This window comes from Anoplopoma fimbria, chromosome 3 (assembly GCF_027596085.1).
Source record: "Anoplopoma fimbria isolate UVic2021 breed Golden Eagle Sablefish chromosome 3, Afim_UVic_2022, whole genome shotgun sequence".
Lineage (NCBI taxonomy): Eukaryota > Metazoa > Chordata > Actinopteri > Perciformes > Anoplopomatidae > Anoplopoma > Anoplopoma fimbria.
This window is the reverse complement of record NC_072451.1, coordinates 20,833,638-20,854,920: the sequence shown is the minus strand read 5'-3', so window position 1 is coordinate 20,854,920 and position 21,283 is coordinate 20,833,638. Positions and strand designations below refer to the sequence as shown.

General features: G+C 39.4%; 3 protein-coding genes across 6 annotated transcripts; 1 reads left to right on the top strand and 2 right to left on the bottom strand.

Moving 5' to 3' along the window:
* Positions 1 to 33: 33 nt before the first annotated feature.
* Positions 34 to 3,392, top strand: LOC129089301 (patched domain-containing protein 3). Its single transcript, XM_054596713.1, has 4 exons — positions 34 to 753; positions 847 to 968; positions 1,048 to 1,193; positions 1,873 to 3,392. Exons 1-4 carry the CDS (start codon positions 34 to 36, stop codon positions 3,390 to 3,392), a joined length of 2,508 nt encoding a protein of 835 aa, XP_054452688.1.
* Positions 3,393 to 3,894: 502 nt separating this feature from the next.
* yme1l1b (YME1-like 1b) lies at positions 3,895 to 13,402 on the bottom strand. 2 transcript variants are annotated; one of them, XM_054625836.1, is made up of 18 exons: positions 13,211 to 13,402; positions 12,637 to 12,777; positions 12,322 to 12,499; positions 11,888 to 11,977; positions 11,528 to 11,637; positions 11,009 to 11,159; positions 10,824 to 10,907; positions 10,251 to 10,424; positions 9,988 to 10,140; positions 8,382 to 8,514; positions 7,840 to 7,902; positions 7,526 to 7,638; positions 7,099 to 7,254; positions 6,725 to 6,876; positions 6,449 to 6,575; positions 6,247 to 6,320; positions 5,862 to 5,948; positions 3,895 to 5,771 (listed from the first exon to the last, which is right to left on the bottom strand). In XM_054625836.1, exons 1-18 carry the CDS (start codon positions 13,241 to 13,243, stop codon positions 5,628 to 5,630), a joined length of 2,163 nt encoding a protein of 720 aa, XP_054481811.1. In that variant the 5' UTR covers positions 13,244 to 13,402; the 3' UTR covers positions 3,895 to 5,627. The 2 variants fall into 2 exon arrangements, with proteins under 2 accessions (XP_054481811.1, XP_054481819.1); XM_054625844.1 differs by having other exon boundaries at positions 12,322 to 12,403.
* Positions 13,403 to 13,660: 258 nt separating this feature from the next.
* On the bottom strand, positions 13,661 to 20,611 carry LOC129089093 (acyl-CoA-binding domain-containing protein 5A-like). 3 transcript variants are annotated; one of them, XM_054596436.1, is made up of 14 exons: positions 20,404 to 20,611; positions 20,017 to 20,138; positions 19,605 to 19,728; positions 19,170 to 19,242; positions 18,068 to 18,218; positions 17,866 to 17,904; positions 17,356 to 17,565; positions 16,606 to 16,836; positions 16,217 to 16,311; positions 15,745 to 15,931; positions 15,028 to 15,236; positions 14,864 to 14,914; positions 14,635 to 14,750; positions 13,661 to 14,521 (listed from the first exon to the last, which is right to left on the bottom strand). In XM_054596436.1, the coding sequence occupies exons 2-14, from the start codon at positions 20,096 to 20,098 to the stop codon at positions 14,500 to 14,502; spliced, it is 1,590 nt and encodes a 529-aa protein (XP_054452411.1). In that variant the 5' UTR covers positions 20,099 to 20,138; positions 20,404 to 20,611; the 3' UTR covers positions 13,661 to 14,499. The 3 variants fall into 3 exon arrangements, with proteins under 3 accessions (XP_054452411.1, XP_054452412.1, XP_054452413.1); XM_054596437.1 differs by lacking the exon at positions 17,866 to 17,904; XM_054596438.1 differs by lacking the exons at positions 17,356 to 17,565; positions 17,866 to 17,904.
* Between the last annotated feature and the right edge of the window lie 672 nt (positions 20,612 to 21,283).

The following is a 21,283-nucleotide window of genomic DNA, read 5'->3' as shown; positions in this document are numbered from 1 at the left end:
TTCTTTATTCCACTAAGCAGTTTTTCTGCAGCTATGGCAAGATTCCGCACAGATTGCATTGAGAGACCTCTATGCATCTGTTTCAAGATGATGGGTCATTTCATTGGTTCCCATCCCTGGTGGTTCTTGATCACCCCTCTTATTCTCTCTGCAAGTCTGGGGAGCGGATTTTATCTCCTGGAGGACAGAATGTCAAACGATATCGAAGAGCAGTTCACACCTGTCGATGGAGAAGCCAAGCTGGAGAGGAAATATATCCAAGAAACTTTTCCAAGGAATGATTCCATGTTTTCACGTTTAAGACTGAGCACGGACGGGAATTATGCAACTCTCATAGCTACAAGTGACGGTAATATTCTGACTGTGGAGTCACTCCAGCACATCCTAGACTTGGACTTTAAAGTTAGGAGTATGGTGGTGTATTTTGACAACCAGTCATTTGAATATGCTGATGTTTGTGCTGAGCTGATGGGATCCTGCACTTCAAATGACATTTTAGACATTATTAAATACAGTGCTAACAATATAGATACAGTCAATTTAACATATCCGTGGTTTTACTCTGATTTTAAGAGTATCCCTTTATATTTAAGTCTGGGGAGTGTGAAAGCGTACGAGGAGAGCTCAGTAGTTGAAAAGGCTAAAGCCATACAGGTCCATTACTATTTACGCGAGGACAACAAAACAAAGACTGACCTTTGGTTGGAAAGCTTCATCAATTTGGTCTCAAACAAATCATCAACTTCCATTCAGGTAAGCAGAACTTTAACAAGCTTCTTTGTTTTGAATGAGCAGCTTTTTGTTTAATTAGGCAGCTTGTATTTAATGTATTAATAATCTTTCTAGGTGTCATACTCCACCTCCATGTCAATGCAGTGGGAATTCAGAAAATCTCCAGCATCCGTCACCTATTTATTCTCCATCACCTATGCCACTGCCATCACATTTTCAATCGTTTCCTGTTGGAGGTTGGTAGAACATCTGATAAATATGTTACAAGATAGATTTTGTGTCTATGGCTCCTTTTGATCTCTGATTTTCTTTTAGGTTGGATAATGTGAGGACGAAGGTGTGGGTGGCGTCCTGTGGGGTGCTCTCCACGGGTCTGGCGGTCCTGAGCGGTTTTGGTGCGCTGTTGTTACTGGATCAACCTTTTGTCATGACAGTTGCCTCCTGTCCCTTCATGATATTAGGTAGGTTCTGTTGAACATCCAGGTCCATGAGGTCCCATTGTCAAAGGAAGAATCAAAGTTAGAGAACTCTCAAAACAATATAACTTCCTGTTTACCTAAAAAGTAAAACACACATTGACTGGACATTCTGACAATTAACATCTTTTGGTGACTTTTTTAGACCAGATATATTGTCATTAGACATGTCCATGTTTCACAATCTTGACTTCTGATGATGAACATTTTGTATATTATATATTTCTTTTCATGTCACACAACCATTGCTGGATTAACCAACTGGGGCCCCCTGGGAAAACATTGGTTGTCGGGCCCCTAAAAACCAAAAGTAATGCAGAAGGGATTACACAACTCCAGTTCAAAAATACTTTCAATTGATTGTCTTTGATGAACATAAATGAATGCAAAACAATGGCTGCTGCTGCCTAGAACATAATTAAATCATACAACATAGCCTGCATTTGAAAAGTCTACAAATCATTTGGAGTTAAATAACTTTCAAACACATAGTGGAATAGTCCTTTAAAAGATCTTGACAAAGGCTTTTCAAAAAGACAAAGTCACAAGAAAAGGCCCCACCTCAGTTGATTGTGTACTTTAGTGGCCCAAATACCCCAACATTAACCTTGCACACAAAACAAGAAAGAGTCATATTAACTAAAATCTGACCTTCAACTTCAAGGTATTGGACTGGATGATATGTTCATTATGATCTCCTGCTGGCAGAGGACCCGCGTTCTGGACAGCGTCCCCGACCGGCTGGCTGACACCTACAAGGACGCTGCCGTCTCCATCACCATCACCACCGTGACCGACGCTCTGGCTCTCTTTCTGGGCTACAGCTCGCCCTTCGGTTCAGTCCGGTCCTTCTGCCTGTACGCTGGGATTTCTATCTGCTTCTGCTATCTGTACAGCATCACATTCCTGGGGGCGTGTATGGCTTTGAACGGACGGAGGGAGGCAGGGAACAAGCACTGGTTCACCTGTGCCAAAATCCCAGAAGATTTACCATGTAGGAGTTTGAAAGCCTTCGGTATGTGCTGTGTTGGGGGGAGCTACGATAGAATCACTGAGAGAGAGGAAACTGAGCCCTTGAGTCTCATGTTTAAGCGGTTCTATGGCCCATTTCTGACCCACAAATTTATAAAAGCTTGTGTTTTTGTCTTTTACGCCGGCTATTTAGCTGTTAGTGTCTATGGTTGTTTTATCTTAAAGGAGGGACTCGACATCAGGAATCTGGCTTTGGATGATTCCTACATCGTCCGTTTCTACGACAACCAAAGGCAACACTTCTCTGAATATAGCTGTAACGTGATGGTAGCAGTGAAGCATCCCTTCCCGTTTTGGGACGAAAATGAACAGAAGCATCTGCGTTTATGCATTTCAAATTTTGAGAGTTTAAACTTTGTGAATGGGACTTTTGCCTGGTTTCTTTCCTTTCTACAATACGCAAATGCAACCGATCTCCATATAGGTTCTCAAGAGGCTTTCCAAACACATCTGCCACATTTCTTAGAACTGAATTCCATGTTCAAACAAGACATCAACTTCACTGCAGACAATAAGATTCAGGCCTCTCGTTTTTTTGTTCAAACGCTGAAGAACACAACGACGAAGGACTTGATGATTGGACTCAGGAAAACAGCAGAGGAATGCCCAGTAGAGCTCCTGGTGTACCACCCAGCTTTCATCTACTTTGACCAGTATACTGTTATTATGGTCAACACTATTCAAACTATCCTGGTTGCTGTGACTGTGATGCTGGTGGTCTCACTTATCCTGATACCCAACCCTCTTTGTTCCCTGTGGGTGGCTTTTGCGATCTGTTCAGTCATTGTTGGTGTGACAGGCTTCATGGCACTGTGGGGTGTAAACCTGGACTCCATCTCTATGATCAACTTGGTCATGTGCATCGGTTTTTCTGTGGACTTCTCAGCACATATTTCTTACGCTTTTGTCTCCAGCACCAAGAGTGACGTCAATGAGAAAGCCATAGATGCTCTGGCTCATTTAGGCTATCCGATACTGCAAGGAGCACTGTCCACTATCTTAGGGGTGGTGGTGCTGTCCATGTCTGCGAGTTACATCTTCAGGACGTTCTTCAAGATTGTGTTTCTTGTGATTACATTCGGGCTGCTCCACGGCTTGGTGTTCATTCCAGTGTTTCTGACTCTGGTTGGGGCCTGTGGGAAGTGGTGTTAAAGTGGGAATCAGGGGGGTAAGTATAGAGAGTGTAGGCATTGGGGTTACACTGGGGCCTGTTGGGTGGGGGTGGGGTCGGATCCACTATCATACTGTTAGGCAGAGAACAGGCCCTTGTGAGTTATTCAGATAGAAACCTCGGAAATACGCCTGTTTACAAAAGAATTATGAATAAACATTTCAAAACTTTTTAAATGAATAATTTTTTTTCTTTGGTATTTTTGTCATATATAGAAATAGAATTATTATTTCTGGGTAATATGTATGCTGATATATTACTGATTTTTTAGTATCTTGGTATAATTAATTGTTCTAACTCAAGTTTAAGTTTAATACTTTTGTAAAAAAAAAGTGTCAAAAATTTAACAATTGAATGATTCTTAATCTAATTTGTAATAGAGCTATGTGCTGCGTAAATTTATAATTATGAAAAAATAAATATTAAGAACATTCCGACTCACAGACCCAACACACCAAAAATCACAAGTTTTTTATTTGGGCTGCTTTTTATTTATCCTAGCTGCACAAACATTCATTAACCACATCCATCGCACTGTTGAGAGATTTTGTCAATCAACAGCAGAGAGCCATTCAATGTGTTCTCAGCATAAAAGCATCACTATACATCTATATACAATGTTCCCATTACATCCCAATCATATATACAGCTAAACATGGATAAAAGGCCAATAAACTGAAGAAATAGTGTATCACTTTAAAGCAATAAACTGATAAGGGTAACAACATGAAGTACATATGCTGGTGGTAATCTTGACATGAGTTATACGTTCAATTAAATGTTCAGGATGCTAAAATATGGATAACATAAACTGCTGCAACTAGTCACTTAAAAATTTAAGAGGCATAACTCTGAATGTTTCTACCCACAATCTGTGCTGAAGAAATGTCATATTAAGAGTCAAGAATTTCACTTTACAATTAGACTTGTCACAGTTTAAGCAGGGCCAGTAGGCATTGAAGATTGGCTTTTTTCTTCCACTGCACAAAATGTGTTGAAACAGAAAGCTAAGTGTGAGAAAAGTATACGATACAATGCAAAAGGAGACACCACGAACATTTAACTGATAACTGGCCTCGTTGTTTGTATCAGTAATCTAAAGATTTGAGCCTTTGACAAACTTATTTGGATTTACAAGAAAACACTGATATTTTGATGAGGCTTTTCGCAAACCAAACTCGTACTACTTAAATAAATTAGGCCAACACTGCAATTTTAAAATCCTAAAGATCCCAATGCTCTATCACTAGATATAAACACAGCTTGTATTTGTTGCATGCTTTTTGAGGCTGAGCTTCAGTAATCTGTACACGCAGCATAAATGCAATAAATTACATGAAGAGAGCACAAGTGCACTTTCAATTTATACACCTACATACACAAAGTGCTGAGTTCAACTCTATATACTTCCTCCTTCAAAAGGACCCCCCCCCCACTTAACATTACATTCCCCAAAAGGCCACCATTTCAACTAAATAACAGGGACATATGCAGAGGGGGACAGGCGAGTGTACATACATCATATACATGATTCTCCAATCATCCCAGAAACATGGAATCGGATGGAAAGACAAAGAGCAGCACGCCATTGTGACACTTCTTGGTGCTAAATTAAGAGACACGCAAGCTAGAAGTAGAGAGTGTCGCCTGACCTTGAAGATATACTCAGACAAATACAATATGAGCAAAAACCCTGGTAGATAAGTGACAAATTGGATTTGAGATTTTGCTAAAGTCCTATCACAATTTCACAGTAGCTCTACGGGCTAAAGATCCGCATTTCCCATCTACAGAATAGGAATCTAAAACTTTTTCTAAAAAAATTTCAACTCCTTTTACAACAATTACCATGGCTTTTCCCTTGAGGTTCATAATTACATTCATGTATTATTTCCTCCCAGCAACTGATTAATCGACCTGAGCAACATCCTTAACATTTAACCTGTTAACCTCTGACACAGGAAAGCCATGTTTAAGTGGCACATGACAGAACTACCTATCTGGGAATATTGGGAGATTACATGAAGGTGACAGCGTGAGGATGTGACAATGTCCCACATGAGTGCTTATCAAGAGATTTAAAGAATCCAGACCATGACTTCTCTGATTCACTGCTCATGAATTGAGTCCATCCCTCCTTCCATGACCCCTGAGCTCTACAAATCTGACCCCGTCCCCCTGTTGCTACCCGCTGATTGTTGCGGTCCTCTCAAGTTTCATCTGGTCTCCAGGGCCTTCCCCTCCAGGACCAGCTTGATCTCTTTGGCATCCAGTGTCTCGTACATGAGCAGAGCGTCTGCCAGGTTTTTGTGCTCTTTGGTACGAGACTTCAGCAGGGCTTTGGCTCGCTCATAAGACTCCTGGAGGCAGCAAGAGAAAAGATGGTTAGAAAAGGCTGGTTGGATTGCTGAGTTGTTTTTTTGATCAGGATTAAAAAACATCACACAGACCTTCAATAATACTCTGACTTCATGCTCCACAGCGGCTTGTGTCTCCGGGCTCTGGGCTGTCATGTCAGTATAGGTCATCACACCCAACTGGGAGACAGGAAGGGGAAACAAATGCATAAATGTACATACAATTATAGCTAAACTGTAGACGGCGATGCGTTTGCAGTACAAACACTATGAGCTAGAGGTTGAACAATCGTGGATTTTAAAGGCTGATATAATAACGATAGTTTAAAGCAGGATTAAAGCCAATAGACGATTTGAAATGGGTCATACATGATGTGAATACCACTTTTCTGCTTGTTGAAGGTTTTTGGAGTTTTTTAAGTGAAGAACTGCTTTCTGAACAAATTATTTCTAATATAGTTCCCATAAGTTAGCTTACCTTTTCACACATTCCAAATCTGGTCACCATCATTTTAGCAATCTTTGTGGCACTATCAAAGTCGCTTGATGCACCTGGAGAAGAAGACATATGAAGCCTTTAAATATTCCGACCAGCCAACCACATTTTCTCATGTTAGAGAATCAGGAGTTTCCTACATTCTACCCTTTATATCAAAACACATTTAGGAATACTGTCTTACCGGTTGTTATGTACTCATGGCCAAATATAATCTCCTCTGCTACACGGCCGCCCATACTGACGTCCATCTGGGCCAGCAGCTGAGAGCGAGTCTCACTCCAGCGATCGTCGTCCGGGAGCATGGACACCTGAGAAGATACATTGAAGAAGATGGAGAGGAGGAATGAACAATTAAAGGGTTCACAGGATGTATGCAGTTTAAATGAATGAAAGTTTGCACTGGACCTGGTATATGCAGAGTTTAAACATTTAGTTTACAAGCTCAAGGTTTCCTTACATGTCCCAGACTGGGCCCTCTGGGCATGATGGTAGCCTTGTTAATCGGCATGGCGTCTTTGGTGTAGTAAGCCACGATCGCATGGCCTGATTCATGGTACGCTGTGATGAGCTTGTTTTTCTTGTCTATTTCGGCACTTCTTCTCTCAGGGCCTTGAAGAAAAGAAGAGAAGGTATGAATTAAATGATTTCATGGCAAGTTCTCAAAATGACTTTGATTAGTGTGATCCTAATTATAAAAAGGAGGCCTTTGTCGTCATGACGTAAACAGACAATCAGGATGAGATTTCGTAGATTAATCATATTTTAACAATTGCAGGGAAACAATAAAAGGGGTCTGTCTTTGCCAACTAGTCCATCTTCCTAATTACTCACCCATGAGGATTTTGTCCTTAGCAAACTCCAGCTCCTTCAGGCTGACCATGTCTTTGCCATCAACTGCTGCCTTCAGGGCAGCCTGGTTGACCAGATTTTCCAGGTCAGCGCCAGAGAAGCCCACCGTGCCCCGGGCAATGATATTGGCCTCAATAGCTGCAGAGATAACACGCAACATCAACCAAGACCTCACGGTTATCAAAAAACGGTCAGTCTAGAACTCAGACTAGTAAAGTAAGTAAACATTCAGCCTATGATGTTGACTTGTGCCCTGCACTGTGCTCGTGTGTTCAGTGTGTCAGGACCCCAAGCCAAGGCACACAAACAATTGTGTCTTGCAATGGTTAAAATATAATATACACTTACAAACATAAGAGAGACAAATATTGTTATAATGATTCAGGATTAGCAGATTCTGATCTCACACCTGGATCCACTTTAATCTTCTTCAGATACCAGTTGAGGATCTCTGTGCGTCCTTTCACGTCTGGTTTGGGGACAGTCACCTGCATGTCAAAACGTCCTGGGCGGATCAGGGCACTAAAAAAGAAAAAAAGAAAAGAGGATCAGCTGGTTAGAAAAGTGCTGATACTGTGTCAGCATCTAGGTCACTGCATCCAAAACAGCCTCAGGGTTGGAGTCCATTCTTTGTTATCATGAAGGAAAGCTGGGCGTAAATGTGCATTGTAAGTTCTGACATTTTCACAGGCTATATAACAAGAGACACAGAGGCCAACATACTTATCCAAAGCTTCTGGGAAGTTGGTTGCTCCGATGATGATCACGCCTTCATTTGGTTTAAACCTACAATAGAATATCACAGGGTATGCAAGTCAGTGTCTGCAATGCAGCAGCTCTCCTCTCGCTTTCTGTTTCTGTTTTCAAACCACAGCTATGTTCAACTCCCTATTCATATTTTGAGCCACAATGCAGTACCTTGTCTATTCTTGTGTCAACCGACACTGTACTGTATTATATGCACTTGTGATTGAAGACTCTTCTTTATTATTCGTAGTTAAATAAGTCAAATGCTGGCCACACTTATTTAAGTCCTGCCGCAGTCACAAATTTCAACAAATATAACAAAAATCTTTTTGAAGCAGTTAACCAATCCTTGCTTTGAGAGGTTGATTATTTACACAATATCACCATTTGTGTATTATAAACAACCCCCCCACCCCTACCCACCATGTTGCCAAATTAGCTTTTTATCTGAATAAAAACAACTCCTCACTAATGCATTTATAAACTGTAAAAATGCAACTGATACAATAAGAGATTACCCATCCATCTCTGCAAGTAGTTGGTTGATAGTCTGTCTGGAGTAAGGGTGCATGGGAGACTCAATCCTTTTCCCACCCACACTGTCTAGTTCATCAATGAAGATCACACAGGGAGCATTGGCTTTAGCCTCCCCTAGAAAAAAGTAAATATATATATATAAATTATATAAATATAATAATGAACATATGTACCACAATATTCTGCACAACCATTTTAATTAGAGAACGGGCGTGAATGCTGAAAGGCTAAAGCTAAACTGCATTGCTGGCTTTAAAAGTTGAAAAATACCCATAATGTTTAAACGTTTTACACCTAAAGTATGAAAGATGTGGAGCATTTTAAGGTCTGAGTACAGACAGTAGCCCTGTATGTTAAAAGCAGAGTCCTGATTGGAGGAGATCCGGCCGGTAGAAAGGGGCTTGTTCATTAACATTTATTTAAGTCATCAGAGGCACCTTAAATTCTGATCTGACATAGATAGGTAACCAATTAAGGGAAGCTAAACTGGTGTCAAATGCTCATATTTCATGGTCTTAGTTAAGATTCTAGCTGCAGCCTTCTAAAACATTTGAAGGCTTTTAGTACGATTGCTGGCTTTAAAAGTTGAAAAATACCAATAATGTATGAAAGCTGTAGTTTGCATATATTCAAGCTCAAAGTTTAAATAAAGTAGAGAAAAGCCTGAAAATGCCCAAGTCCTAAGTGCTTGCCTGTGTGTGTGTGTGTGTGTGTGTGTGTGTGTGTGTGTGTGTGTGTGTGTGTGTGTGTGTGTGTGTCAAACTGCACTAACCAGCTTATATCAATCAGGTGTGTCTCATCAAACAGCAGCCAAATGTTGCCATGGTGATGGTTTTTTTTTTCTCTGATCACATGTGTGAAACTTGTGTGTGTGAAAAAATGTGAGCATTTGGAGCAGGTTAGAAAGCTGGTACTGTTTGCTGTCCTCCTTTGAGCTCCTGTCACTTTAAGGCTGTTTGGGCCAAATGTATAAGTCTGCTTGCTTTCACAGCATTGAGAGAGGTAGCACACATTTGACCTGAAATTATGCATGGACAGTGATGTGTGACTGGGAGCAAATTTAAGAATTATTTTTTCAGAATAATTTAAAGCTCTTCTCCACTCACCCAGCTCTGGACATTCTATCCAATACACACTAATGTAAACATCTGAGAACGGTATTTTTACAAAGTTTCAGAGAAGGTTGATTATTGAGAAAAGTTTAAATGAGATTTGAAAGTTGAATAATTTGTAGAAATGTATGAAAGATACGGTTTTAAAAGCATTAAGAACTTTGAAAATGAGGATAGAGAGAGATAATTTGAATGAGGAACATTTCAAGGAAAATGTTGAATATTTGTGAAAGTATGGACGGTATGACTGATAAAGGAGTGGGCCTGTCCTAATTGAGTAGAATGTTTTGATTTTTGATTGACAGTTTACTACTGGAAGGAGTTGAGAATCAAAAAATGCAGTGGAATAATAATAAATATAAATTCACACCAATTACTTTTGTTGCCAAAATCACACAGCCTTGTATCAGGAGAGGTCAACTCTACACAAGGGAAAATTTAAAATTTAAAATAATAATTAAAAAGAATATCCCACTGAAAAGGTTCCGGATGCGACTGGCTCCCACTCCAACAAACATCTCATCAAATTCGGACCCGGAGGCGTAGTAGAACGGTACATCTGCCTCTCCTGCCACCGCTCTGGCCAGTAGAGTCTTCCCAGTCCCTGGAGGACCAACCAGTAGAACACCTAAAGTAGAGAAAGGCAAGGAGAAAGGGAGGAGGAAGAATGAGAGAGAGATACAAAAACAAGATCCCTGAACAGAATTGTAGAAAATGCCCTGTGAGAGATAGAAATACCTTTTGGCAGCTTTCCTCCCAGGACTGTGAACTTCTCTGGGTTTTTCAGGAACTCCACTACTTCCTGCAGCTCGTTCTTAGCTTCTTCCACCCCTTTGACGTGCTCAAATGTCACATTTTTCATCTGCACAGGGTCCACTGCAGAGTCCAGGCCTGATGTGGTCCGGAACCGTACTATCCAAAATGGTTAGATTAAAGTTCGAAATCACACTGCATGGCATGGTTAATGAACTCAAACCCACACACTGCCTGTTACTGAGGATTATTTAAGAACCACATCTGATTGCATATACTAGTGCTTCAATACTGCAGGTTAGAATGTGCTGTTGTTGTTGCCTGCAAATAGCAGAAAATGGCTCATTAATACCAAGCTTCTTCAAAGTTATCGTCTTTACAGGATTAATACATGTTCAAGATGCATGGATTAGTTTAGCAGGCAAATGCTGGGCTTTATTAATGACATTCCCATTTTTTCATATAAAAAAAAATAATAAAATGTTAACATATTGGAGTTGATTTCACGTGTGTTATGAAATTAAAAAGGTAGCTATGGAGTAGAAAAGGAGCCTTTACCCGATATGAAGGGGGTCTTGGAGATACCATAGATCCCAACAAGAAGCAGCACCAGCAGGATGAGACGAGTCCTCCTGAGAGAGTCTGAACAGTTGAAACAAAAAGACAGTATATCAGCCATGTTTAATGCTTATAATGGAATAACCGTTGTGATTCAATTAGAGCTTCTTTGTATTAAAACTTGCCTTGTGTGCGTTGTGTTAAGGCTTGGGCTTTCAGGAAACCCTCAGCGAAGCCGCTCTTGAAGGCGTCCTGCTGCCCATCGGGTACGTTCTTGTTCTTAACCAGACTTTCTAGGTTTTCAACTTCTATCCCCTTGTCACGTGTTAGGAAACCCTGCAGTACAAGGAAAGACTGGTCTCACAAAGCAACAATACACCTTCAATTTAATCACACCTTCACTCTTAAGGCCACAACAACAGTGATCTGGTGCATTTCTGCTCAAGAGACAAATATTTTTTCTTCAAATATCCGCAAGCCTGGAATTTTTTTCTCAAAAAAAAAAAGAAGTAGCCTAGTCATATGAAAATGTTGTCGTTGTAAGGTCCACGGGTAAATGAATGGTAAAAAGTATTAAACTGTATCTTGAACATGCTTTTTACACTAAACATGTAAAGGATATGCTTCAATAATAAGCACATTAACCATATAGCATTACATGCTTAGGGATTTGCTTAAGCATGTGAACATATCTAAGTACTAACCTTCATAAAAGACGGTGTGAATCCTTCGGAGTCCAGGGAGCGGTCGGAGGCTGACTGCAGTCGTCTGGTTCTGCTCTTTAAAGTTTTAAAGCCTCTGTTTGAGACCCACACTTGAAATATGAGGTAAGAATATGATGTTTAAATAGATTAAAAAGCCAACCATGTTTCTACAGCATATAATATAACAAGATTAATACAAACATGTAAAAATAGGCCACCACAGATAATATTGAAAATGAACTGGAATATTTGTTATTCTCTCAGTAACGTTAATTATATTGTTGTCAAATAACATACAAACCAACTCTTGTAATTCATTAGTAACTAGTAATTAAATATCATATTGGAATCTATAGTTACCGGGCCAGTGATGAAGCTCTGTGCACACAAACTGAAGAGGCGAGGGATGCTGCCTGGAATAGGACATGGGCATTGCACCACTGGAGAAGCCTGGGAACAGAGAACAAGGTAAACTGTTAACTCTGAGATACCCTGGGGGAAAAAGTGGTAGCAGATTCCCTTGTTGCTTGTTAAGACGGTTAACTGGTAACTAAGCTGTTCAAAATAATGTGATGCTTACCACCTTCACTAACTAAAAACTCTGCAATTACGTGCAGTCAAGCGAAACACAATATTCAATCTTCTTGCAAACTGTGAAGTCCTGGCACATTGTGTTCATTCCCGATTTATGAAGAGTATTCAGGCAAGAGCACCAGCCACATGTACACCTATTTAAGTGGTACAATCTCCACAATGGGGGACCAGTTTATAACAACGATGTACATTATCCTTACCATGCTTATTGTAGTAAAAGGAGTGTGTGGAAAGATGTGAGGTCCTCCAGGCTGTCTGTCCAACAGATCGAAGTGGCTTCTCCTGTGGACTCAAGCGCGGTAACACACTGTTCACCAGCTCATCCAGCTGCTGTGCTCCCAGGTCTGACAAGCCAAGCTCACGCAGGTTCAACATGGGCTGCACACATACAATATACCATTTTTATGTATGAGATTTGACTTTTATTCCCTCAAAAATGTAATGTGAAACACGTTTTTTGTTTTTAAATCTCTGGCTGATGCAGCAATTACAGTTTATATCCAATTAAAATATACCTCTGTGCGGTGTAGTTGTGAGTCTGAGGCATGATCTTTGTGTTTTCTTGACTTGCAGGTGGCACTGCTGCTGCTGCTGCTTCCCACTGAGCTCTTCATAGAGTGGAGGACATTGATGAGGTGGCTCAGAGGGACAGTCACCTGTGATCACATGCAATCAAACAGTGAAAGCGCTTCTGTTAGCTGGTGTTACAAAGTCAACATGATGCAAATCAAGCTTACACGCCAGTTATTTCTAAATTAAAAAAAAAAAGTAGCAAGGTGATGATCACGTATTATTATAATGTGTTATTTATTAGATAGAGACGATCACCAGCACCCTGCATGCTAATCGGAACAGTCTTTATTTGTATGTAATAAAAGGGTAAAGAGAAAGATAAAACAACTACAGAGTGTCCATTGACGTGAATATGTGAATGTCTTTCAAATCATCAAACTATAGCAAAAGGTCAACAGCAGTCTGGGTCACTTATGAGAGCAAGCTAAGGTTAGCTTGACTTGCTAGCACGGAGCTAAATACCAAAACAACAACACTGCTAATGTTAGCTTGGCCTAGCGTTTCCTGCTTTCTTACCTGTGGTTGGACAGTCATGGACAAAGAAAACATTGTTTTAATTCTCACTGGTACACGACGGCAGTTAAGCTGCACAAGTTGAGGTAATGTCCTTGAGAGTTAAAGGTCCGTGAGTGTTTATTTGAACACTGTAGCCGGCATAGCAAGGGAAACTGCGAACTTCAGCGGGAGCAGAAAATAACCCGGATGTGACCCCTATCCTGCTGAGAAAAAAAAAAGAAAAGTGTACCCCTGTTTAATGTTCTCCTTTTTCTGACCCAGTTTATTATGTTTATGTCTTCAGCTAACGTGAAACTTTAACATTATTTTCCCCAATAATATACAATAAACTAAACTTACCACCTATATGTCTTATAGCATTCCCATTTCACAAGCAGTCACATCTTTTCAGAGGTTAATCTCGATTTAAAAGATCTCATTTCAAGGATTCACTACAATAAATGTGTTTGTTCAAAGAATGCATTTATTGCATGTCAAAATGTGCTTCACGTACTTTTTGTTTTAACAACTGTATATTTGAAAGCACCACACCCTTGCATTAGAGAATTCTTAATTTTCACTGTGCGGCTGACAAGAAACCAGAATGCATGTAAGGATTGTCTTTTCTCTGTTTCTCTCTCTATGTAAAGATGTCATTTTTGATACTATTGCACTTAAGTCATAGAATAAATATATACTTTTACACAATACAATATTGGTCACAATCTATTTGGTCCTAAAGGAGATTAACCTTAAATATTTTTATATTTCTAACAATAAATATAAAAGTTCTTAGTAATCAGAATTTTTTTTTCTTGTTGACAAAACATGAAAGAAAACCTATACAAACAATGACCTGTATAATAAATAAAACAACTGGCAATGACAATGAGACATCGCTTAAGGTCAACAGCTACTGTATAATCATGAATTCATTTCAATAAATAGTTGACTCAGTGATGTGAGTTATGTGTATATTGAATTCCTGGTGGTCTGTGAGATATGTCATAAATAAGATCACTACCTAATTCTAAGCTCACTGTAACAAAGAAAATGTGCCAGCATTTATAATGCATAAATCATCTGTTTTGTTTTTTTACATGTAAAAAGTACCCATGAAGTAAGAATGCTACACTATATTTTAGAGTCTTACACACCTTCCTGACCATTCATTTATCTAAGGTAGCCTCTCCATTTCTACTGGAGCCCTTATTATACTCCATCTCTGAAGGGGCTTAAAAAAGCCACAAAGCAACAAAAGTGCAACAATTCCATCCCAGCTTCATGCTCTTGATTGATGCCAGTGGTTGTCAGATAATTCTGGGGATTTTCCTGTGGGGGGGAAAAAAGATTACACTGAGTTTTGGTAGTTTGTAGTATGGCTGTAAAGCAAAAATAATTAGTGATTTTAGACCAGGACATTCTTGATCAGCGTTTTTGCTCACCTTCTCCTCCTTTGTAAATAAAGCTGGACAAGCCAATGGGCAATCAGAGGCCAGAGAGCAGTGAACACCGCAGTGAGTGGAGAAAAGTCAAAAGGCCACCAAGATGGTCTCAAGAACTATAAATACAGAAACTTGCATTAAAGCAACTGCTTGTTTTCTGATTGGATACAACTTGATCATACAATTATTATAAAAACATGACAATATTCTATTAAAAATCTATAATGACCTCTGATGCGACAGGTAGGGAGTATTCCAGCCTTGGCGAAGATGATCTTGACTGAAAAATTAAATAAGAAAATGTAGAAATCTATTTATAAATATATAATACATTGTCATGGATAATGCTACATTTCAATAAACACACTGTAGTTAAAACCTCTGGTCTATCACCTGTGACACCGTAAGAGCCTCCAGAGCGTGCAGCCTCTGTAACACCGCGGCCATGTCATTCTGCAGCCGTAGTAGAGCTGTAGCTATTTGCTCATTGACGTTTCCTCTGGCAGAGCTGATTAGATGTCGGCTCTGTGACACACAACAGCAGGCAGCATCGACAATGGCACACTGATGAGAGCCGCAGGTAGTCCTTGGCGACTGTGAACCTGAAACAGGAGTTAGATTGTGACATCTTAAAAGGTCTAGTCTGTAGGATCTGGCAGTGAGGTTGCAGATTGACACCAGCTGAATGCATGTAGGAGAACTATGGTGGCCAATGCAAAAACACAAAACTGTTAATGGCCCTATCTAGAGCTAGTGTTTAGTCTGTTTTTCTGGGCTACCGTAGAAACATTTGCCCGCTCAGTGTAGCGGACCCGCTCCGTAAGCAGCTCATTCTAAGGTAACAAAAACACAACAATTCTTATTTTAAGTTGATTATACTCAAAAGAAGAGATGCGTAATGATATTATACTCCATTTATGCCAATAGATCCCCCCTAAATGTTAAACACTTGTACTTTGTTGCTACAAAGTGCAACTTTTGTGGAAAACTGCTGTGTTTTAGGGTATGAGGATGCCTTAAATGCTAAAGGAGGATGATATAAGAACACATCTTAAAATAAAGGTAAATTAGGGACACAGTGTCAGTATGAATCAAAGTCAACAGGCTCACCTCTCCCTCTTCTTGACAAGGAGCTGTTGTGCTGGCTTGTGCTAATCCCTTCTTTAAGGTAGGAATCTCCCATGAGCACTTGATCCTCTCCTCCCTTAAGGGTGGTGTTGCTCTCAAAGCAAAGATCCCTTTGCCTCACTGAGGCTGCTCCTGATCCAGGTGACAGTATTTTTGATGCAGACAGCCCCTTTGTAGGAACAGAAGAGAGTCAACCACAGTGTGAATGGCCATTATTAAGTCAGAATACATTACATTTGTATTTTACTTTGCAACTTTTTATGACTTTATTTCAATAATGTTGATAAGATTAAAAGAATAGTTTGACATTTTTGGGTAATACTCTTATGTGCTCAGGGTTACATGAGAAAAGAAGCTCATCTAGCTCTCGGAAAGAAAGTAAATAAAGATATTGCCCACAATGTTGAAACTAATCTTCCGATGTGGTACACACTATGGAGAAGGGACACCACACCTCTTCCATGGCCAGATGCTCCATTGAGTCACAGAATTCCTCATTATCTGAGTCCGTGGATCGATGGTTCTTCTCAGGAAAAGCATCAGTATGACCTGAACATAGACAAATGATGAATTAAATTGTTCTTCAATGTACATCTACATAATAAATATTTAGTTTGTTATATTTTCCATTTTTGTGATATTATTTTTGCTGCTGCACCATAACATATTCTAGGAGACATATTTTATTTTTCTGCTTATCTTATTCTTATAGTTTATATAAGGTTTTACACAACAGCAATCTGGAAGAACATAATAATAATTATGAGGTATGTGTTGTCAAACTTATATGTATATATATATAAAAAACATGTGTACACTTGTTACATTAATATGTAATCTTACCACTCAGGTGTCCATTAAAGTGCTTATAGGAGTTATACTGGACACTTGGCTCCATGCAACCGGCCAGCTCCTCCTCCTCCACCTCGCTGTTGAGGGAGCTCTGTGTCCCGTTGGTGAAGGAGGACATGCTGGGCTCCATGCTGCTGCTGGACCCCACAGTGTCAGACCTCCACCTCTTCTCCACCGTCAGCAGCCTCCGGTCAGGCCCCCAGTCAGGCCCCCAGTCTGAGACTGTACAAAAGAGAGAAAGGGCGAGATAGTTTAACAAAGCATTACAAACGGGTGCAGCTCTTCTTTAAGTGAAATTTGTCTTGCCACATCTTGCCCTGGAGTTAAAAAAAAGTGCAAACAAATTTTTTCTTTATCTCACTACAGTTGTAATTTACAGTATATGGATTTATACAGAGGGAAAATGCTTTACAGTGATTTATATTAAATGGAAACTATGTGGCTCTTACACCCTGAAAATGATCTCAAGGTTGTCCAATTGTGGTGAAAATGTTATTCTTAAAGACAAATGAAATGTGTGATGGCCAAGCGGCAACTCTCGATGCTGAAATATGAAGCCAAAAACTGCAGTTCCTCAAATGACCACTTGAGGCTGGCTGCAAATGCGAGTCAATCCCAGTAGACCCTGATATTAAAATGCTAAACCTTACAGCAACCTTAATGTTGGTGTAGTGTGTAACCTCTACAACACAGCACATTTCACGGCACAAAACAGCTAACAACTTCTACTACAGATGGTACCTTTTTCCTCCTCGTCTGCATCGTCCGTATTGTCTTCTTCATCCCCATTCTCCTCTTCCCCACTTTTCATCCAATCACTACTTTCCTCTTTTCTCTCGATTTCACTATTTGCATTGCTTCCCTCTGCCTCCTCGAAACTGACACTTGTGCCCTGAGCACTGCTGTCATAGTCGCCGAGATTTTGTATATCATCCCACAGATCCCCATAGCCTGAGCGGTGAGGGAAACACTCTTCGTTAACTCTCTATCAAAGGAAATGTTGCACGAAAGGGCAACAACCAACACACTACAAAATAACTACAGCACAAACATGACAGGTTACACAAGAACGTTTCATCTAACAATCTCATTTCTTACAGTTCCTCTAGTGTAAGCCAAGGACAATGTACACGTATCACTCTTTTGTCAAATGAAACTGCATTGAAAACAACTTAAAGAGGTTGAAATAAACGTAAACACTGCGGCACTAAGACATCAACTCTACAGCTAATGCGAACACCAAAGACTTGCCTTCCATTGTAGGTTTGTGAATTTGTTTGACCAGCTCATCTAGTAATAAAAAACACAAGTAAGACAGGCTCAGTATTGGAAAAAAACATCATCCTTGTGACTAACAAAATGATTGACAGCAGTACTTCAACCCACTTGAGTAGCAGTGCTCCCCTGGATTGTTTTCTGCTGTTATTATGGCGTCCCTGTTGGTGTACATTACCTGCATGGTTTGCAAACGGCCTGGTGAAGGGTCTGCTGTCCACCTCGTTATCTTCAGCTTCGTCTCCGTCCCTGTCTACCTCTGTGTAGAAGCTGCCAAGCTTCTCCACCAGATCGGACACTTCATCTGAGATTGGGATTGTCTCCAGAATCTGACAACACATTAATAATAAATGTTTATTCATATTTCCTCCAGTCCTTTTTTTAAAAAAACAATTAGAAATAGTTACAATAAAGCACTTGCTTTTGCATTAACAGCTGTAGTACAACTTTAAACGAGCCACCAGCAAAAAGGTTAATTACACATAATTACATATAGCAAAGGCTGACTGATTTATCTGCTGGACCAGGTAATTAAAGCTGATTAAAAACATCTGATAACTGGAGGACATGATGCTATGAAGTGAAATTCATAATACATTTTGTAAAAGCAGTCTGCTGTTATTTAAAAGCATCTGTCATTGTTCAACCAATTTTTTCAAATACATGAAGTGAATCCTTTTTTTAATTAACAAGACTAAAACCACGCAAGCAGCTGCTCTTTGAGGCTATACTTAACATCAACATGCTAACATGCTCACAATAACAATGCTGACATGCTGATGTTTAGCAAGTATATTGTTTACCATACACTTTCCAAGTTTGGCATGTTAGTAAGCTAACAATTTCTCATTAGTAAAAAAGGCAAACTGCAACTGAGGCTGATGGAAAGTCAAACCAAACAACTCAATTTTGACCCGATTGTGCCACTCGGTTAGAAGGTACAGGATAAACAAAGTTAGAATAATTCAAAGTCAGGCTCATCAAAATAATCATGTTATAAATAATGTGCTTTATACTAAAATAAATTGTCTTCACACAAAGTGTTTTTAAAGATGAAGGAATCAGTAATCTCTGAAAACTTTACATTAGAAGATGATCAGCCTCCTTGAGCTCATAATGTCTTATACATATACATATATTTACTGTTTGTTACGCTCGCACACTTTTTTTATCATGAAAATCAGCAATGTGAAGAGAGATGTGTACGCCCAAGTTTGTTAACTTATTATCATTATGCCTACTGCCTCTATTCAGATTTAGTTTTCCTTGAAAGGACTTACCAGCTGGATGTCCTCAACATAATTCCTCATGGCTTCCTCCTTTGTCATATTTCCCAAAGAGCTCCAAGCATCCCTGATAACACAAAGTCTGAGTTCAACACTTGAACCCTGAGAGGAAAGTGAACATTGAACAACTTAAAAAAGGGGAAGTTAAAGATATATGCAGAAATTTCACCAAGTTATTCTGTATTACTGCGGGAGTATCCATACTTGCAGTGTTGTTCATTAATATTTGGGTATTAAGTTATTAAAATAAGTCATGGATTTGGAACAACGGTACAGCAGGCATGTGAAGTGACTGGGCCTTTGACATAGGCTCTGAAAGGACAGAGATCGAGACTCTGATAGTCTGTCTCCTGTGTTGCCATTAGCAATAAGTCTGAATTTAGTTGTGGAATAATACAGTCTTGTGTGCATTAAGACAACATTGTATACCATTTAGCTTTTCCACTAGGGTCCCAGAAGCCGTTAGGTCTTGGGATGTTGCAGGGCCCCGAGGTGGCCTGCTTGTAGTAACTACAGAACATCAGCATCATGTCATCAGATGGCTGGAAAGGACCTGAGAGATGAAGAAAGCAAATTATAAAGGGCATGCTTGGTCAGCTTGAAAATGTATCATAAATTGCTACGCTGAGATACATGTGAGCAACAGAAGATGTTAGACTTGAGATATGACTGATGTTTCAGTTAATCAGCTTGTATCCTTATAGCAGCTTTATCAATAGAGTGACAGCTGTTAAATGCTCTGCATGTAGGTCAACCACCTGGTAGAGTCTTCAGTGTTTAGCACATGAGGCTAACTGAACACCAGTACAATCACTTTCAGGCTAAGATAGAGAAGCATCACCTTCTTCAGGTAAACTCCGGATCACTTTGACTGCAGCAACAAATTTCGCCTCCAGGCTGTGTACGTCCTCCTCCTGCGCCATGCTGAATCCCAACACGGATGGAAGGAAGCAGTCCTCACATCTTAAACAATAATATGCAGCAATTAATGGAAAAAAAAAATAAATCAAATCAGTTCAGAAAGTGTTCAGTGAAGGACACTTCAACACAATTTGCTCATCACTGCAGCTGGTTGCCACATGTCTTATCTAAGGAGGCAGATCTCTTTAATCTAGGATATACTAGGAAAAATGTGGTTTATTCAATAAGCCATTGTCGGTTTATCGCCAATAGACTACATTCTTTAACGGGAGGTATTATCCCTACGGCTATTTTGTTAGAAACTCACCAAAAAGTTAATATTCGCCGGTGCAATAATTATTTCATTAGCCCGGTGTTTGTCAGCAATATGCAGCAGAAAGCCAATTTCGACTCCGGTCAAGGATGAGCCAAACAGTGAACGTCTGGTTACTAAATATCTTTGGGAAATGTAGTTTTTGAGGAACAAGCTTCTCAAAGTAGTGGCTCAAAACGTAACGTCTGCTACTCCAAGTCCCACAAACCCCTCTCAGCCGGGATTTAAACCGCAATGATGTATGGGAAATGTAGTGTCGTGGGGTTATTCCTTATAAAGCGAAACAGCACTGAGGAGCACAGGCCTTGTGTAATGTCTTTAAAACTCAAAAATGAATTCTAATAATGCTTTTCTTATTTTATAGAGAAACACATTGGATTTCCTGCTGTTCTAATCTGTAGTGCCAAGTTCATAGGTCGAGTTTTCAATTTATGTATATTTTAAAGCTTTCAAAAGTATTTCTGTGGGCCATACCTTTCTGTTAATACCATTATCAATGGTAGTTTAAGGCTATATATTCAATATATCTTTAGAAATTGTGATGACTGTTTAGGTGACGATTGTAATGTTAGTTATTGCTATGACTGTATTCACTTTGCTTGTCGTTTGTTCCTTTTTTACAAAGTAATTTTAGTTTATGAGTGTATTTTTGTTTATGAGTTTTTTCAGTGAAAAAACAATAGAAAGGGCGGAAGATTTTTTTATAAATAATATGTAATATTTAACCAAAATATATTATTCATATTACACGTATTATTTTATAATAATGATAAAACAATATTTTACCACACTTCTAGAAAACCAGTTGTTTCCTAATACAATTATTACTGTTATTATTTTAACTAACATTTTTTTTTTTTTTTTTTTTACTGAT

Bases quoted from the DNA above. Each gene is read 5' to 3' on its own strand.
- LOC129089301 (XM_054596713.1), top strand. From the start codon at position 34: ATGGCAAGATTCCGCACAGATTGCATTGAGAGACCTCTATGCATCTGT. The intron at 754-846 runs GTAAGCAGAACT...TAATCTTTCTAG, and splicing joins AATCATCAACTTCCATTCAG to GTGTCATACTCCACCTCCAT. The intron at 969-1,047 runs GTTGGTAGAACA...ATTTTCTTTTAG, and splicing joins TCAATCGTTTCCTGTTGGAG to GTTGGATAATGTGAGGACGA.
- yme1l1b (XM_054625836.1), bottom strand. From the start codon at position 13,243: ATGTTTTCTTTGTCCATGACTGTCCAACCACAG. The intron at 10,908-11,008 runs GCAAGTTTTAAT...TCAACTGTTCAG, and splicing joins CTTAACACAACGCACACAAG to ACTCTCTCAGGAGGACTCGT. The intron at 6,877-7,098 runs GTGAGTAATTAG...CTTTTCTTCAAG, and splicing joins TAAGGACAAAATCCTCATGG to GCCCTGAGAGAAGAAGTGCC.
- LOC129089093 (XM_054596436.1), bottom strand. From the start codon at position 20,098: ATGGCGCAGGAGGAGGACGTACACAGCCTGGAGGCGAAATTTGTTGCT. The intron at 19,729-20,016 runs GTGATGCTTCTC...TTCATCTCTCAG, and splicing joins CCGGAGTTTACCTGAAGAAG to GTCCTTTCCAGCCATCTGAT. The intron at 18,219-19,169 runs GTAAGTCCTTTC...ATGTGTTGTCAG, and splicing joins ATGTTGAGGACATCCAGCTG to ATTCTGGAGACAATCCCAAT.